Source organism: Danio rerio, chromosome 17 (genome assembly GCF_049306965.1).
Source record: "Danio rerio strain Tuebingen ecotype United States chromosome 17, GRCz12tu, whole genome shotgun sequence".
Lineage (NCBI taxonomy): Eukaryota > Metazoa > Chordata > Actinopteri > Cypriniformes > Danionidae > Danio > Danio rerio.
In genome coordinates this window covers 32830104-32848599 of record NC_133192.1, presented here as the reverse complement: position 1 = coordinate 32848599, position 18496 = coordinate 32830104, and the positions used below count along the sequence as shown (strand labels likewise).

General features: G+C 32.1%; 1 protein-coding gene and 2 long non-coding RNA genes across 8 annotated transcripts in view; 2 read left to right on the top strand and 1 right to left on the bottom strand.

Moving 5' to 3' along the window:
- itpka (inositol-trisphosphate 3-kinase A) overlaps positions 1–18496 on the bottom strand; it is a 48132-nt gene that overhangs the window by 25117 nt on the left and 4519 nt on the right. For both annotated transcript variants that reach the window (XR_012392642.1, NM_001326476.1), the window contains 1 exon segment: positions 560–659. Coding sequence is in view for 1 of the 2 variants with exons in the window: in NM_001326476.1 (NP_001313405.1) it covers positions 560–659 (100 nt within the window). In the remaining variant the exon portion in view is untranslated.
- Positions 7860–9662, top strand: LOC103911064 (uncharacterized). Of its 5 annotated transcripts, none has more exons than XR_012393466.1 (5): positions 7860–8023; positions 8834–8888; positions 8966–9042; positions 9205–9254; positions 9526–9662. It is a non-coding gene; the product is annotated as an uncharacterized lncRNA (long non-coding RNA). The 5 variants fall into 5 exon arrangements; XR_661590.4 differs by having other exon boundaries at positions 7871–8023; positions 8834–8850; XR_012393465.1 differs by having other exon boundaries at positions 7871–8023; positions 8831–8850.
- On the top strand, positions 11742–13753 carry LOC110439037 (uncharacterized). Its single transcript, XR_011010180.2, has 5 exons — positions 11742–11812; positions 12139–12168; positions 12270–12339; positions 12695–12739; positions 13628–13753. It is a non-coding gene; the product is annotated as an uncharacterized lncRNA (long non-coding RNA).

The window sequence follows — 18496 nt, the reverse complement described above, 5'->3', positions numbered from 1 at the left end:
CTTCAATGTAAAATACCTAAATCTAAGTCTAAAATAAAAAATATGAACAAACATGATTAAAAATTCTAATATATATGACAAAACCCAAATTTGCAAAATTAACAAAATTAATAAAACTTAAAAGTTACTTAATTATATTAGTAAAACAATATATATATATATATATATATATATATATATATATATATATATATATATATATATATATATATATATATATATATATATATATATATACATCAATAGTTTAAAAAAGCTAATTCAAGCCTGAATTGGTTTTATTAATAACATAATAAAAATTATGAAAAAATTTATAAAAATATAGAATTGCCTAAAATTATTGAGTTACTTGTCACTTTTTTACAGTTCTGTGTGCAAAACCAAACACAGCACTGTGCATTTAAGCAGGAAACTGTGTAAAATGTCTAAATATGGAACTGAAACATGGATATACCAAAATGCATTTTGTTGCCTTGTACTTGTACATGTGTAATGACAATAAAGTTCAATCTAATCTAATATAATATAAATCTACAATGTAAAACTAGAATGGTTTTACCTTTATGGCCTGCTAACTGAACCCATGACAGTCGTCTTCGTTGTGAAGCCACCAAAGGGCACTTAACAATAGTCTTCAGTTTCCACCAAGCATTGGTTTGCTGCAACACAATAAACAAAATTATCAATGAAAGTGCAATAAATATTTCAAAAACTCAAATATTTCAACTGCTCAACCTCTGATAATAAATCTGCATCCCAAAGCAGAAGAGTGACCAGAAAAATGAAACCAACTCAAAGTGTTTTGTTTAATCAAGCAAAATGTTCCTTACTTGTGACTCACACACACATGCAAACACACACAGACACATGCACAGACAGCCTCAGATGAGCTGTGAATCTCGCACTTTAGCTCATGACATAGACATCTGGTTTGCTGCCCATTTCAGAAGAGCATACTGGAAGCCCTTTCAAATCATTTGCTCAGAACTGCTGTCTGAGTTTACAATGTAGTTCACTTCCAATGACTGGATTCTATTTTAATGGGCTCTTTTAATGCCCTAATTCCTTTGAAAGATTCATGAGAGAAATGTACTTCTCTTGTAGAATTATTATAAAAATATTTGCCCCCTGGTATTGATTTCCAGGTTATTGGTAATGATATACACTGTAAAAAAAAAGCTGGGTTTCACACAATCACTTTGTGTTGGGACGACAAAGAAATAAAGTTTTAAGTAATTAAAGGAATTAAGAAATTAAGTAACTATTTTACTAAGTAACTATTTTATGATATTACAAAATTTAATTTATATATATATATATATATATATATATATATATATATATATATATATATATATATATATATATATATATATACACACACACAAACACACACACACACAAACACAGTTGAAGTCAGAATTATTAGCCCCCTTGTTTATTTTTTTCCTCCAATTCATGTTTAACGGAGATATTTTTTTAAGCACATTTCTAAACATAATAGTTTTAATGACTCATTTCTAATAACTGATTTATTTTATCTTTGCCATGATGACAGTAAATATTTTACTTGATATTTTTCAAGAAACTTCTATACAGCTTAAAGTGACATTTAAAGGCTTAACTAGGTTAATTAGATTAACTAGGCAGATAGATTAATTAGGCAAGTTATCATGTAACGATGGTTTGTTCTATAGACTATCGAAAAAATATATAGCTTAAAGGGGCTAATAATTTTGACCTTAAAATGGTGTTTAAAAAATTTAAAAAAATCTTTTATTCTAGCCAAAATAAAACAAATAACACTTTCTCCAGGAGTAAAAATATTATGAAATTTCCTTGCTCTGACTTAAACTGTATATACTGTAATATATATTAAATATATTCTCGAATCTGATTGGCCGTGCGATATTCTGCAATAACAGCACTCGTACAGCCTCCTCACCCTTCTTTATTACTCCGCCCACATAGAGTGACAGCAGATCAATAAACTCACTACAGTTTGACAAATTTTGCAGCTGTTGGACAGCATAATGGACTTTTGAGGTGTTTTAGGTGAGAATGTAGTTGTTTAAATTGCAAATATACAGTTTATTTATAAGAACAGTGCCCATTTTAAATATTCATAATTTCAAAGATTCAGTGAATCGTCATCCATCAGCCTGTCATACTGAGTAGAGCAAAAACGGATGACGTTGTCCCTTCACAAAATGGCAACATAGATTGCATAATAAGCCGTTAGAGGAGAAAAACTGAGCATAATTTCAAACTACAACTGATCAAATCAATCTAAAATGGGTAAGTATAGTGCTGTATTTATACCACAGTAATCTAGTAGTGTTTTGTGCTTTGCTTTGGCTTTTTCGGGGTTAATTATTGTGATATCTAAATTGCAACAGAGAAATACTGTGAAATCTCTGTAGACTGATGGCATTTTATGCCATACAGTTTTATAATCTTAAAATATGAGCAAAATCACCTGCTTTGTCATCACTTTAGACATTACGCTAGAGAATCTTTCAAATACGAGCTCTAAAGTGACGTTTTTGAATTAGTAACGGTTTCTACTGTTCTGACATCAGCTGCAGATGTGAAGGAATGGCGGAAGAAAGTATTTCCTCATACAAAAGTATTTTTAGACTCTCTGTGTTTGATTTTGTTTGTTATATACACGATTATACTGTCAAACTGTTGTATAAACGCAATATGAAATGAGTAGCAGTCCAATATTGCTGCATTTAGTCACTGGAAGGACACTAAGGTACTCATATATGAGCAATGTCACATAAGTAGCACTGTGATATGGCTGTATATTGGCACTGGTGGGAAGCGTGCAGACTGAAATTTTGGTCAGGACCTGTTCGGGAACTATACTTTTTCTGTACTTTTATCAAAAAACTAAAATGTTCATCAATAAAGCATTTAACAGCAGTATAATTACATTTAACCAGTTATTACAGTATCTCAGACTACTTTATAATTAGTTACCAATGAAATGTATCAGTATCAAGACATTAGCCCCTTTCACACAGTAATACTATACAAAAGAAGGTTTAACCTGTAAATTACTATTTTTTTATTGTACAAAGACTTAAAGGGCTCAACAATTAAGAATTGTAATAATTTGTTTAAGTTGATTTGTAGAAAATCTTTTAACATTTTTTAAATTGTTGTGTGGGGAAATTGCAAATCATATAGAAAAAAAAGCGTCCACAAAGTTAGTTATGGCTTTGCACAAAAGCTCCTATTTTATTCGCTGAGGACATTAATGTCTTACTAAAGCCGTGATCGCACTAGAATTTCAGCTTGTGAAATTAGGTCAGATGGTGCTACAAAAAGGTGCACATTAAAACAAGATGACACTGACCAAACGAGTAATTGCTCCATATTTTACATTTCTGTACCGAGAGTTTGTGTTTTGATCTTTTATTGATCTCAAGCATTCACATGATTCAAATCCGCAAGTCAGAGTTCGACAATCTCACGACATGCAAAACTTGTCGCACAAGTTTGTGTTTGCAGTTTGGTGCATTCGCATATGTATGAATGGAAGTGTGACCTCGCCTTTACAGTGTATCTTCAGTTTGTTGTTCATGATGACAGAGTTTGTGTGCACACATGCAGAATCCATACACTAAACAAAATTCAACTTATTTGCAACAAACCCAGTGAATAATTCTTCTGATTGACCATTGCATTCAGATAAGTGTGTGATTGTTTATAACAATCCTGACTCTGTGTGCACAGATTTAAACTTGATGCCACTTTTTTTCACATAACTATAATAGATTAAATTAATGCACAAGGGAATTATTTTGTTTATTTGGGTGATATTTTTCCATAGACTCACAAGTGAGAATTTAAACTATACCTAAAAACAGATGTCTTCATAAATTGGATCATTTGTGAAACATATTAAACATGGCCAAGGAATTATGGGAGCAAAAAGTGTCCATCACTTGGTCCTATGATGAGTTCAGGTTAGAAAAACTCTTCAATATGGTGGCTGTTGTTCTGAATTCAGAAGTGGATTTATCTTGTAAGAAATGCAGTAATACTAATAATTCTACATAAATACTTCTGACTTAACCAAAATATTCAGTAAGAAAAAAATATAGGATGGGCACATTATTGCCCACTTACTTTTTCAGCTAAACTGATTTAATTCATTAAAATGACTTTGGTTTAATAGCCCAGGTCCACTTTGTGTGTACTGTAAGTCTGTTATTAGCATTTATATGGCAGTCAAATCCTTAAATAGATGGCCTTAGTTTACTTATTTTATTTAGCTATTTCCTTTTTTTTTATTTGTTTATTTTTTGTTTTTAAATTGCTTATGAAAAGTGTATACTGTGGGTGTTGAAATCGTAAGGGTGTAGCTGAAGTGCAGTGTTTGTTCTTCCACTTGACATGGAAAGAAACTCATTTGTTACTTTCTTCATGCATGAATCAAGTTTGCCAACTTGCCTAAGCCACCCTTCAGGTACAAGAGCTGATTTGAAAACCCTCTTTACGCAATAATAATAGAGCCTTTAAACTGAACATAGTTCATAAAACTGCTTTAGAAGGTTGGATAAGATCCAGACGGCACATCATTTTAAAGTCAAGCACACTGCGTGCGTACGGCCCTGTATAAATACAGAGAAAAGCCATAAACCAAAGGCTATACCCTGCACACTGTGGAGCTGTGCACACACATACATTTGTAACACACCCATAACTAAATATTGAACTGGACAGTCATGCAGACAAGTCAAACATCATGGTGCCAACACTCAAACAACCACCAATCACAATTTACAAAAGTGTGACATGTTTTTATTAAAACATAAAAAGCTTTACCTACAATAAACATATCGCATACCAAATCACAAAAAAAGATCTAACACTCATCCATTTTATTCTTCAAGGTATGTAGTAAATACAAAAATGAGGCATTTATGGCATTAAATTCACATTTAAGTGAAAATATAAAACCAAAAGTAGAACTAGTAGAACTAAAATGTGCTTGAAAAGCTAGAAACATTCCATTTCAATCGTATTATTCCTCCAGTGAGGTCTTAAAACTGACCTAAAGTTGCTTCACCGTCAAACTGCAGATGGAAACTTGTTTGTGACACTGTGGCTTCTTCTTAAATGTCAAGCGGCAATGAGTTTATGTTTTGATACGGCCTGATAAAAAGTGTTTGTCATTTTGTGACACCATATGTGCTTTCTTTCTTTAAAAAGATGTCTGGAACAAGTCTGCACAAACATTCAATTTAAAGGCTCTGAATGGCTTACTATGGTGTCATTGAGTTTGACTTTTATTGTGACAAAGAAGATCAACATTGATCAGTTCATTCAGTGCAAGATGTGCATCTCTCTGAAAAGCGACAAGGAGATATTGTGCAGACGTGGCGTCCAGATTTACAGAGGCAAAGTGTTTAAAGTACAATGACAGCGAAGGCCTTCTATGGCTGTGAATGAGCACAACGCATGAGACATCCATTGAATATAATCACAGACATGGCATAGGCGAGAAACAAACATAAGGAGATGATTGGTTAGATATGTTAAGCACTCTTAAGTGTCTGTTAAGTGTTAAATGTATTATTTGTACATCTTTATTTGTAAAAATGGTTTAAAACTGCCCTATTATTTATATTTACCCTGTATGTATCTGTATTTATACAGATCTGAAGCAACTAGTGAATTTAATGTTGCTTTGGCACTAAAGCCAAACTTTAGCTGACAAAAAAAAAAAAAAAAAGATTTGTAACAGCAGCTTTCCATTCAGTGTTAAGAGATTTCTACTTTTGTTGTAAATGGAACCTGCCAATAATTTAATGTATTGCTCAAGTTATATAATCTCCATATTTGTAATGTTGTGTGTACTTTATACAACATAGGTTTCAAGTAAGATAAGAACTGTTGGGTTGTGCGTCTGTGTGGTTTATGTTGTAGAACAAAACATTCAAGTATAGTCAAGTTGTGTCTACCACAGACCTTATTTTGGTTGCAAAGCCCCAAATGAAAAAAAAAAACAGGGAAGCCATGGTGTATTATTATTCCAGGCTTTGTCATCACTCTGTGATATTTATTAGTAATGTTAGTAACTAATAAAGTTATGGTAACTAATAACAATAATGCAATAATGTGCGCCTTTTTAAAAACTGCTTTTAAACAATAATCATTGTGAAAAGCGCTATAAATTAACTTGAATTGAACTGAATTGAATATGATATTTTTTCTTAAATTAGGATTGCTCTTTCAACTAATGCAGCAAAATATATTGATGCTGTCAGTTATGTTGACAGTTGACCAGGCAGCAGTTTCAGAAATGTGTATTTGGTCTTAAGTATTTTTGGTGTAATTTTAACCATAACAAAGTGAATATCATTTGTTTTTTTTTAAAGCCTTTTAATGTGTAAATGTTTAACGCTTAAAGCATTCATAATTGCTGGTTAAACAATGATTTATTGCATTTAATTTATTGCGATAAATACATTTTATAAAAGGTTATTTTTATAAATTGTCAAAAAAAAACAACTTTTGCTTCTTGTTCAAACTACTTGTTAATAATAAGTTGAAACAACACAATTCTTTTTTGCAGGCAAAAAACTATTTTAAACATTATGAAAAATAATTGGGACAACATGAAATAATTTTTTTACAGTGAAAAACATAAAGCACTGTTAATTTGATGTATATCTATTGTATTAATTGATGTTTGAATTTTGTTTATGATTTATTTTACAATATCCTTGCTACATTTAACTATATAAGTAAGTAATATTAATATTAATTACAAATACTTTCTATATGGTTATGTTAGAATTAGGGTTAGTTGCATGTAATTATGTATAATGTTATTACTAGAGTAAGTGCCGAGCACATATGTAATATAAACTTTAAAATAAAGTGTTAATAAAGTGTAAAATCGAAAAATGTTTTATACAGATCCACTCCTGAAATAGTCTTCATACAGAAATCTGTCGCCGAAAAACAAAATATCGCAATGTCTGTTTTCCTCCAATTCTGATATTTTTCCAAAGCAGCCCAACTCCTGATTTTATAGCAATGCGGCCACTGATTTACTGTATAAATCTACTGTACACTGTAAAAAAATCTGTAAAATAACAGTTAAATGACTGTATTTTTTAACAGATTTTTTCCGTATACACGTATTACGGGTGTTTTTCCGTTTATATACATTTTCGAATTGCATTGTGGGAAGGGGATCGCAGCTCAGACAGCGTTTGATGGACACCGGGACATATTTCTTCCTCTGTTTTTTCCCTGTAAGTACGATTAATAAAACATATAACAATATTTTAGTTAAAATACTGCTTTATTACCTTTTTATCGTTATTTAAAATGATTTTTGTCTTGTATGAAGCGCCCATGGAAAGTACAGCAGTGAATTACGTTTAATATTGTTAAAAAGTTCACTTTATTTCAATTAGATCAAACTGAGCTATAAGTGGTTAAATGTAATTTAAACAAGCATTTACCTAATGATTTTTTACCTTTTTATGCGTTTTCCTCATCAGTAAATATGATATCTGTTCATTTACAGTTGTTTGTCCGTATTTTTCTAAACTGCCGTGCGCGGGAAATGACGTAACGTCCCAATCACCCACTCTCACTCCCTCTGCACCTGCGTGAGTCTGACTGGATTAACGGTAAACGTCAGCTTGTCTGTGAGAGTGTAAAAGGTATGTTAATTATTTAATAGAAATATAAATGTTTTCTTTGTACAGTGCATTGAACAAGAACCCAACAAACACACAACGTTGCCTCAACGTAGCGACCTTCCTACAACGTTGTACCAACCTTGCAAAAAGGTTGAGGATTCTACGTTGTTGCTAAACGTTGTCACAACGATGTCATAAGGTTGCCATTTAAACATCACGAGGGCCGCATACTTTAGGTTGTGCTTAGGTGGCGTGGACAACCACTGTACAACATTTACTGGTCACAGCTGAATACGTTTAAATTTCAACAAGCCGTCGTCTCATTCATCAACGACCGAGGAGACGTGAGTATTGCTTTATTTCTTCTTGCTAAATAAGATACGTAAATCGTGAATATTCAAACAAACCTACGATTTCGACAACAATCTGTTCCAACATTACACACACACAAAAGCCGTAATGAAGTTGTTACGAGCGAGTAACATTTCAGCATTCCGTTCACGGACGGCGACAACATTAAAATCATTATGTTAAATCTCTCGATAAAACATTTCCTGATTATTTACCTACGCCTAGTCTTTAGTCAAATGGAAAATAATGCTTTTAAAGTTCAGTTTTTTCCATATCCATCGTGATCAGTCAGTATGATACTTCCTCACTCGAGCCGACCCACTATTTACAAAACACACAAAATAACTTTTAAATACAAAACACCTCTGTGCAGATTGCGTCCCGTTAAAGGGACAGTTCACTCAAAAATGATTTGTACTTACAAATTATTTGCCCTGTAAATAATAAGTGATTCCAAACCTTTAAGTTTCTTTATTCTATTGAACACTAAAGACTGTAAGCATTTGCTTTCATAGTAAGAAAACACTAATTAAATAGTTACAGTTTTCCAGCTTTATTTAATACATCTTCTTTATTGTTTAGCAGAAAAAAAGCTAAATAAGTTTGGAACAAATAAAGCATGAGGCTAAAATGGCAGAATTGTCAGTTTTGGTTGAGCTATCTCTATAAGTTAAAGTATATAAGTTGATGTTCATATGCCTAATTAATATAGATATCAATAAAAAGGTCTGCTAGTCTAAATTTCTATTTTGATTGATCTTTTGATGTTTTATTTAAAACCCACTCTTTTATTTGCTCAGCAGGCTATTTTCACATGGAGGTAATCTTCTATTGATAATTTCTGGATTTTAATTATGTGTAAGTTGCATAAAACTCTATTGTTTAACCACTCACTCACTGTTGTTTGCAAATTACTCGTGTAACTTGTCTTTCAGAATGTTTTCAGCTGTTGAATTCACCTCAGATCAGTGTTGCTGTAATTCCCGATCTATGGAAAGAATAATTGGATGAGGTAAGAAGTATACTACTCTATTTACTATCATAATAAATGTAGTATTGTTACCTAAAACAGCATGTTCATAATGTGGAAAATAGATCATGCTTATGAAAAATTACTTTATTATTTTGTACAGCTATTATTGAAATGACACTAAGTTTAACATTCCATTTACAGCGAGCAACGCCACAACTACAGGGCCTGTTCTTTCTCTTCTCATCATTTAAGTAAGTATTGGGAGACTAACTCTGACTTCTGTTAACTCAAACCTGTTTTCCCTGTATCTCTAAATTTATTTAATTGTATGTAATTTTGGTATATGATATATTATTAAAGCATTAAAATAAAGTAGGCTACATAATTACTCACTGGAGATTTTATATGTAATGAAATTACAATAAATGTCTGAAATTTCAATAACTTGCTAGTCATATTCGTTTCCATCTGTCCTCTCTTGTTCACTGCCTATTTTGACTTGTCTGCTGTGGATCTCTGAAGCTGGATTATCTGTTGAATTTGTTTCTTCCTCTGACTGCTTTCTCCATACCAACAACTATGCCTGGTCTTCAGCTGCGCTCCCTGGTCTGCTGTATTCTCCAGTCCAGAGCTTCACTGCCCAGTGTCTGAATTTTAATTTATATATATATATATATATATATATATATATATATATATATATATATATATATATATATATATATATATATATATATATATACACACACACACATTTTAATGATTTCTTGTTTACTTTTCTTGTTTGTTTACCCTTTAGTTTAATTATATATATATATATATATATATATATATATATATATATATATATAAACTTTATACTGTTTGTTTATAATTAGGTTTGTACTGTATTTATTAAATGTTGTGAAATATATAATAAAAAGTTTGATTATATTCATTTGTGTGTTATTTTTACACTTTAAAGTTTACACATGCAGTTGTTAAATTAAATAGGAAAAATAATTGAACAATATTTCATATTAAGCAATACTGGAAAAGAATTGCTGCTTATCCTGTATTCTAGGCAGTAATGATAAACTGCCACAAAAAATATTAATACAAGTAGTAAGAACGCCGCCTCGCGGTTGCTGAATGTCGCACGACAACGTTGCTACAGCCTTCTCACGTCTTACATTTCTACGTTGTGACAATGTAGCGAGCACGTAAGCGGCAACGTTGCCTTTGAAAAAATGCAACGTTGTGCAGACATCGCTACAACGTAAATGTGTTTGTTGGGAAGTAGTGTAGTTTGGTTGATATAAGTTACGTTACCTTTAATGAACACTAACGTTAACGTGTTTCAAACGCTCGTAACACCTGACCGTCTGTGTTTGTTTGCATATTAATAACTAATTTCATATTTTTACTGACGTTATCAAATGTTAGCTTTAGTTTGACCGACGTATTAAGGCTGTGTGACCGAGTTTCAGTGGAACGGCTTTGCTGGTTTTAAGTAAGTTAACGTTATAAGTTAGACTCGCGTGAATTGGAGGCATTTGTAACTCGGTATGAGGGGAAATACACACTCGTAAAGTTATTATTAATGGTGGGCCGTTATCAGCATTAACGTGCTGCGTTAACGCGAGACTTATCGCGCGATAAAAAAATATATATATATATATATATATCGCCGTTAATCTATTCTCAACGTTGGGTTGGGAGCTGGGTGACTTTCATACTTTGATATTTTAGCGCGGATGTATACCTGACCGGTGAGCCGTCTGACAAACAAGTGCCCTTCTGAATCAAATCAGCAGGATGCCTGACTTTAACTGCAGTTCGGCAGTTTCACTTTAACTCATGAACATTTTATTCATCCCGCGTGACAAACTGGGGTAATAGACGCAAATAAGAAGCAAGAACTGAAGAGAGTGTTATGGAATTTAATAACGCTCCCCAAATGGAACGAAAAAAACTTCCGCATTTCGCGACGTGTGTTTGTGTGTACAGAGATAACAGAGTGATACAGTTAGTGTGTGACATTTAAAAGTATTTATAGTGTTTACACTGTCATGCGTTTTCGGCCTCAAATACAACGTGTACCTTAAAGCACACAATTAAATGTTTGTTGTAGTCGAGTTGAACTGTCATTGATATTTATTTATTCACTTTTAAGGACCTCAAGGGCAGCTAATATGAAGATATAAAGATGAGTTGTTCTTCCACAGTCTTAAAATTCTTCAAACTAATTGTCAGTTCGATTCATTATAGCAAATAATACTTTCTTTACTATTAGGAGATCAGGAGTTTTATTTGAATGAAACCTTGATAATAGAGTGAACTACACATGGTGTTATCGCAAATGAAATCTTTTTATGTAGATTTTGAGTCTGAGTTTTTTGCACATATAAGGTTCACTGATATTTTGCTTTGTTGACTTTCAGGTTCTTTAATTTTGGTTATAAGTACATGTTACAGGTAAATTCTTAGATTCAATCCAAACTGAATTTGAATTAATATGGACAAATGAAATAAAATACACCTGGGATTTTAAATGTTTTCATTTTTTTTATTATTCACAACGTTTGTGAAGTCTAAATGTAGACTGTCTCAAACTGAATGAGTGTTATTTTTGTTGTAGGTGTGTTGGTGTAAAAATTGATGCTGACTGGTTAGTACTGCATTTAACCACAACAATAATGATTTATATTTAGCATTGCATCTATTGTCATTTTACCAAGAATGTGTTTGCTCTTTCAGAACTCAGGCAGTTGTGCTGGACCTTCTGTACTTTATACAGGAGATGACAGTAAACTTTCAAGTTTAAGAGGTAAAATGTTCAGGGTTTTTCTGTTTGATTTTGAGTGTTTTGTAGATATAAGGTTCACTGATATATGATATAAGATTTGCTTTATGTTTATGTTGTAATTTTGGTTATAAGTACAAGGTACAGGTACATTTTCACAGCAATCTAAATAAAAATATTAAATCTTACGTTCAATCCAAACTAAATTTGAATTGATATAGACAAATGAAATAAAATACAGCTGGGGTTTTAAATGTTTTCATTTTTTTTTATTATTCACAAAGTTTGTAAAGTATAAAAGTAGACTACGTTGCATGTTTCAAACTGAATGAGTGTTATTTTTGTTGTAGGTGTGTTGGTGTAAAAATTGATGCTGACTGGTCAGTACTGGATTTTTATAAATAATACAATAAATAAAAAATGATTTATATTTAGAATTGCATCTATTATCATTTTACCAAGAATGTCTTTGCTCTTTCAGAACTCAGGCAGTTGTGCTGGACCATCTGTACTTAATACAGGGGATGACAGTAAACTTCCAAGTTTAAGAGGTAAAATGGTCAGGGTTTTTGTTTGATATTGATGCTTTTATTTTTATTATTTGGCAAAACCAATTACTTGAACCTATATTTTTACTAAGTGTTTACATGAACACATTTTGCTTCAGTAATTTTGAATTTTGTTAACATGTATTCAAACTAAAAAGTACTGGGTTGATGTGGGTGTTTTATCTGGGTATTTTAAGCTGCTACTGTAATCTGTTAAATGAACCAAGCCGTTATTTATTATTATTATTTATTTTTGCATCATTTGAAATGTTACAAGTTCTTTATTTTGGTAATGTCTGTTTAAAGTGATAAGGAAATAACTGGTCCACTGCTGAATTTCTTTTCTTTTCTCTCTTAGCCACCTGATGATGAGAGAGACAATTTCAATGTGGGCATCTTGATGGTGAGCCAGGCCTTCATGCTGATTTTGTAATAACATTATTTCAGGATGCAAAACTGGCTAAAAATCAAATTTAAATTTCACCACTAATTGTATGATAGTGTGGTTGATTTAACATTTTATTTAATGTTGAGTTCATTGTAAAAAAAATGATTTAATTTTGGTTGAATAAATGCTGATTTTGGGACAGTTTTGTCTACTTATCATCATAGAATTAACATTTTTTCAGGGTGGAAAACTGCCTAAAAATCAGTGGTGATTTTTTATTCAATGTTAATTTAACGTAGGTTTGCTCTCTGGGTAAGAACTAACTTAAAAAATGCGAAAAACTTATGTATGTGCCACTTGTCTTTTGTATCACATGTTATTGGCATGTTATGGAATTTAACTATGGCAAATAAGTAAGAGGAGATGGAAAGCTATGATGTCTACACGTTTTCCTGAAACATTTTCAAGGTCAATTCTTTCTTATATAAAGATAGTGGAAAAGAAAGAAATGTAAAACAAAATGGTTTGTCATTTTTTTTCTTTCCTTTATTGTTTTTTTTTTTTTTGCCTTATTTTTGTTCTTGCACTATAATTATTTCTTATAATATTTGATTAAGTAAATATATATATTTTAATTTCTTTTAAATTATGTAGCAGACATGTATTTAAATAATTTTACATAATAATTATAATATTTATAATATTATTAATAATATTAATAATTTAACATATAGGTGTGCATATATGTACCCATATCTGTACATGTAATATAGGAAAACAGCCAATTTTATGTTTGTCTCATATTTCAAAAACCTATATTAAACCATATGTTTATATAGGTTCTTTCCATGTGGACGTGTACCAGACCCAACACACAACTCACTTTTCTTTTCTTTTTTTCAGAAGAAGAGTCCACAGTCACAATAACAAGATCATTGGGCTGTCCCCTAATTGTGGTGAGCTACATGTTTAGTCTCTTATGTGCTAAACATTATGTAGCCTAAGGAAGCAGCCCTGACTCTGGAGTTTATATGAAGGTATGTTTTTACATTTTTAAGTTTATTTCATTTTTATAAGACAAGTAAGTTGCTACATGTTTGTTGTATTTACAACAGGAGCATGCTGAGTAACTATCCAGAATGTAGGTCCAAAGCAGAAAAAAGAGCACCAAGCAGAAATATACCATCTAAACTCCTTCGATTCCTGTCAGACCAGAAAGACTTTCAGAATCCTTGGAAGATTTAAAGGTAATTAAGCACACTGGTAATACTTTATAATAACTAAACACTATTGATTAATTTATTAAGCATTAGCAAAAAGTTCTGTTAAGCTTTAACTCTTCATTAACAGACCTTAGTATACAGTTTATAACTACAGCTGCAAATGCTGTAATCTTGACTTATAAGCACATCTATAATGTGCTTAATGATTTTGTTTTTATATTTTGTTAATGATTAATTTTTCATTACTAAATTTAGTATAGCATTATTTACAAACCAGTGATTTAAGAATAGTTGGTGTATTTTTTTTTTTCAAATCATTCAGAATGTGTAAGTAAATGGTTAATAAACTATTCAAACTAACATTTATATATCTTATTATTCAGGCATATAGTGATAGTTGGGCAGCACAGTGGCTCAGTGGCTAGCACTGTTGCCTCACAGCAAGAAGAGCTCCGGGTGCTCCGGTTTCCCCCACAGTCCAAAGACATAAGCTATAGGGAAATTGATTAACTAAATTGGCTATTATGTATGAGTGTGTTTGTAAATATGTGTGTATAGGTGTTTCCAAGGGCGTACTCATGCTATGCACAGTTGCCTTGAAACTGGAAGCGTGCTTGTCTCCCCCGACGACCCGCACTCACATTGCATTCGAGCCTGAGCATGCTTACATCATCAATAATGCACTGTTCAGTTTAACAAGTGCTCTCACTCAGCACAGTGGAAATTTCTTTATATTGTTATATCGTTTTAGTTGTTCAATATGCAGTGACACGCAGTCAAATATTTCGCCGAACAGATCAGCCACTTTTGACGCTCATAAACAATCAAAGTCAACGTGCTGCAGGTACTAGGAGGTTTGCTAAAGGTGCAGCTGTTGTGCAGTGAGGGGTTTGTGTCTTTAATCTATGACAGTTTGCAAGGGACTTTGATTTAGATAAATTAACCACTATTACTGTTCAATGAACGCAAACCCCTTACTGCACCACAGCTGTGCCTTTAGCAAACCTCCTATTCCTGCAGCACAAGGAATTTATGATTGTTTATTAACATCAAAAGTGGCTGATCTGTTCGGCGAAATATTTGACTGTGTTACTGCATCCCAAACGACTAAAACAATATAACTAAAGAATTCTCCGTGCTGAGAGCACTTCCTAAACTAAACAGCGCATCATCGATGATGTAAGAGTGCTCAGGCTCGAATGCAATGTGAGTGCGGGACGTCAGGGGAGACGGGAGGGAGGACAAGAGTGCTTCAGCCTGGTTCAAGGCAACTATACATAGTGTGAGTACACACTAAGCTGAAGGAAAATACATGAATAAATAGTAATTGTAATACTTGTATATAAAGTATAAAAAATAAGTATATAAAGTATATACAATACTTATTTTAATAAGTGCTTTTGTTAACTTCATCCAGTTTTGTAGCCTAAAGTGAGGATTGTTTATGCTCTGTAAATCCCCTTATAAATCACAATTAAAGATTCAGTTATATTCTAAAAATAAAATTCATTTTATTGTATTAAATGAAAAATAAATCTTATCTAAAATAAAATTACTGTACAGTTTAAACATAGCTAAATAACACTGAAATGTTGCATCGTAATATATCATTAAATTATTTTATTGTTGTTTTATCCAGTTTTATGTTATATTTTGGCACTCCTGCTATTCAGCAAGGTTTCATATTAACAGTAATTACATTTTTTTAGATAAGACTGTAATGATTTATTGTTCATTTGATACTGAGCCTTTAACTGTCGTTTATAAGGATTTATAAATCATAAATAATCCTCACTTTAGATTAGGCCACAACTGGAAGAAGTTTTGTAAATAATGCAATATTAAATATATATATATATATATATATATTAGGGATGGGAAGATTAACCGATATGTATCGATACGCGGTCATGCGCGTGCACGATGCGAGTGCATCGGTTGAGCAGCAGAGGATGAATGAAATTTTGGAAGCAAATCGAGATGCATCGGTTTTTGCGAGATGCATCGATTTTTCCTAGATACAGCTTATATTTTTAATATAGAATGTATTTTTTATTTATTAACAAGTGTTGTCAACCTGTTTTTGGCGCATAATTTAATCGACCTACATAAAGTAAGCCTTAGCAACGGATTTGCGGATGTGTACACACACTACAACTCAATGTATCAGGTGTGCGGATGAAGCTAGTGGAGCGCCCTCAGAAAGCGCGAGAAGCAAAACAAACATTTTATTCCCCACTGAGTTTTAAATCTAAAGTATGGCAAGCAACATTATCGATTTAAGGATGGACGACATGACGGGACAGATGCAATTTGCAAAATGTGCCGCGCATCTGTAAAATACGCGGGCAGTACGACTACTGATATCTCACTTGAAGCAGCGCCACGGTGTTGTTGTGAAAGCATCTTCCAGTGTTTCTGCATCGCCGGCTTTCGCACTGCTTCAACCAGCTCCAAAAGTGGTGAGAAAAGCATTGCAAGTTTTTTTTCCATGCGCAACAGTTCTGCTCGCTCTACGCCAATAACGAATGCTATTGCATTGTTCATCTGCAAAGATATTCAGCCTAGTGTCACGGAGAACGAAGGTTTTAAACACCTCCTCCTGTTAATTTTTATTTAATTATAATAATAATAATATTAATAATAATAATGATAAAAATAATGGGTGTCACGGTGGCACAGTGGGTAGTTTGACCACCTCACAGCAAGAAGATTGCTGGTTTGTTATATTTTTATTAGCCTGTTGTTTACAGTGACAGTGATGTTTCAAAGCAGCATAACACTGCTAGTTCACGACCTTAAGTTTTGAATAATCAGTGGCAAAATATATCTTTGTAAAACTTGTTTTCATAGTTGAAAAGTTAAATCACAATTCTTGTTGTGCAATGCTAAATTTATTTATGTTGAAAGAGTGCAAATATATACATATTTTTTTAATATATATATTGCACTTATACATTCTGTTTATCTTGAAAATACTTAAATAATATGTGCTATATGTTCTAAAATGGCCCTCTACTGTAAACTGACACTCTGGCTCTGAGAGAAAAGCCAGTTTGTAAAAAAAAGTCTTGGTTTTGCTTGGTTTATAAATAATCAAACTCATTCAATGGCACAGCATCCTCTTTCACATCATCTCATAAACTTGATCTAATTAGTTAGTGCTGAAATATCGCATCGTATCGTGATATGGGTGTGAATCGTATCGTGTTGCATCGCAATATGTCACAAATGTATCGCTAATATATCGGATCGTATTCTTTGTATCGAGATGCGTATCGGATCGGCATTATAGCTTAGATGCCCAACCCTAATATATATATATATATATATATATATATATATATATATATATATATATATATATATATATATATATATATATATATATATATATATATAATGTAAAATCAATCATTAAAGTTTGATAACACAATTATTAAACTGTAGCTGTAGCAAATTTTGTGCCTGTATTTATAACCGACTGCTAACATCTATTAATGTAGAGTTAATGCTTAACAGATAATGAGTTCACTATTTGCTAATGCTTCATAAATGAATCATAGCCTGTAGTTATTATAGTGTTACCAGCATAGTTTGTTTATATTACTGTTTCTCTCTTGCAGTATTGTTCCGAATATTGTCAAAAGTACCTACACTTTATTTTAAAAAATCTTAAAGTGATTTCTCACCCAAAACTGAATAATTGATCATTCATAACTTACCTACTCTCTTGACATTTTAAACCTGTATGACTTTGTTTCCTCTGCAAAACACAAAATACCATACTTTAAAGAATGTTGCTCCTATTTTGTTCTGTGGAAGTATGTCAGTCAGACAGGCTTGAAATGACAAGAGTGAGACAAGAAGATGATGATAAAACTTCCATTTGTGTAAACTGTTGACATGCAAGGAATCACCCCAGTTGTAAGTGAAATGTCATTAGTAATGTTTTTTTTTTTTTTTTTTTTTTTTTTTTACAGCCATTGAAGTATCAGTATTGGAGCGGAAGAAGACCCAGTTGTATCGTCTGTTTCCTGCCATCTTGCAGTTAACCTGGTTTCTTAATGTAAAGTACTTGTAATTTGCCCACTTGTCCCCAATTATCTTAAAGCTAACATTTAAAACTAATTTTAGATTATTTGCCTAGACTTCTCACTGTGTGATTCACATGTCAATATGTATTATTGTGTGTATAACTAGCTATTTGGAATTCAAATGATTTGTATTCATTAAAGAATCTGTTTTAATTGCAAAGTTGTTTTTGTACTAATCATTGTAAGTTCACAGTTAACAAACTATTTACTGCTTCTCTACACATACAGTATAGAATACATGTTTTGTTTTACTATGGTAAACCATTAATAGTGTATTTCCCATATGTATATGTTTATTCTTACCAACTGCTATTTCTATGCTGCTTGAAGAGCATTAAATTAGTAAAATAATAATTTTTTTTTACAGTAGGTATCCCATTAAAACAAAGAATCTGTTCATTTTTTCACTGTATATATACACTATTAAAAAACAAAAAAGTCCTCGTTTTACA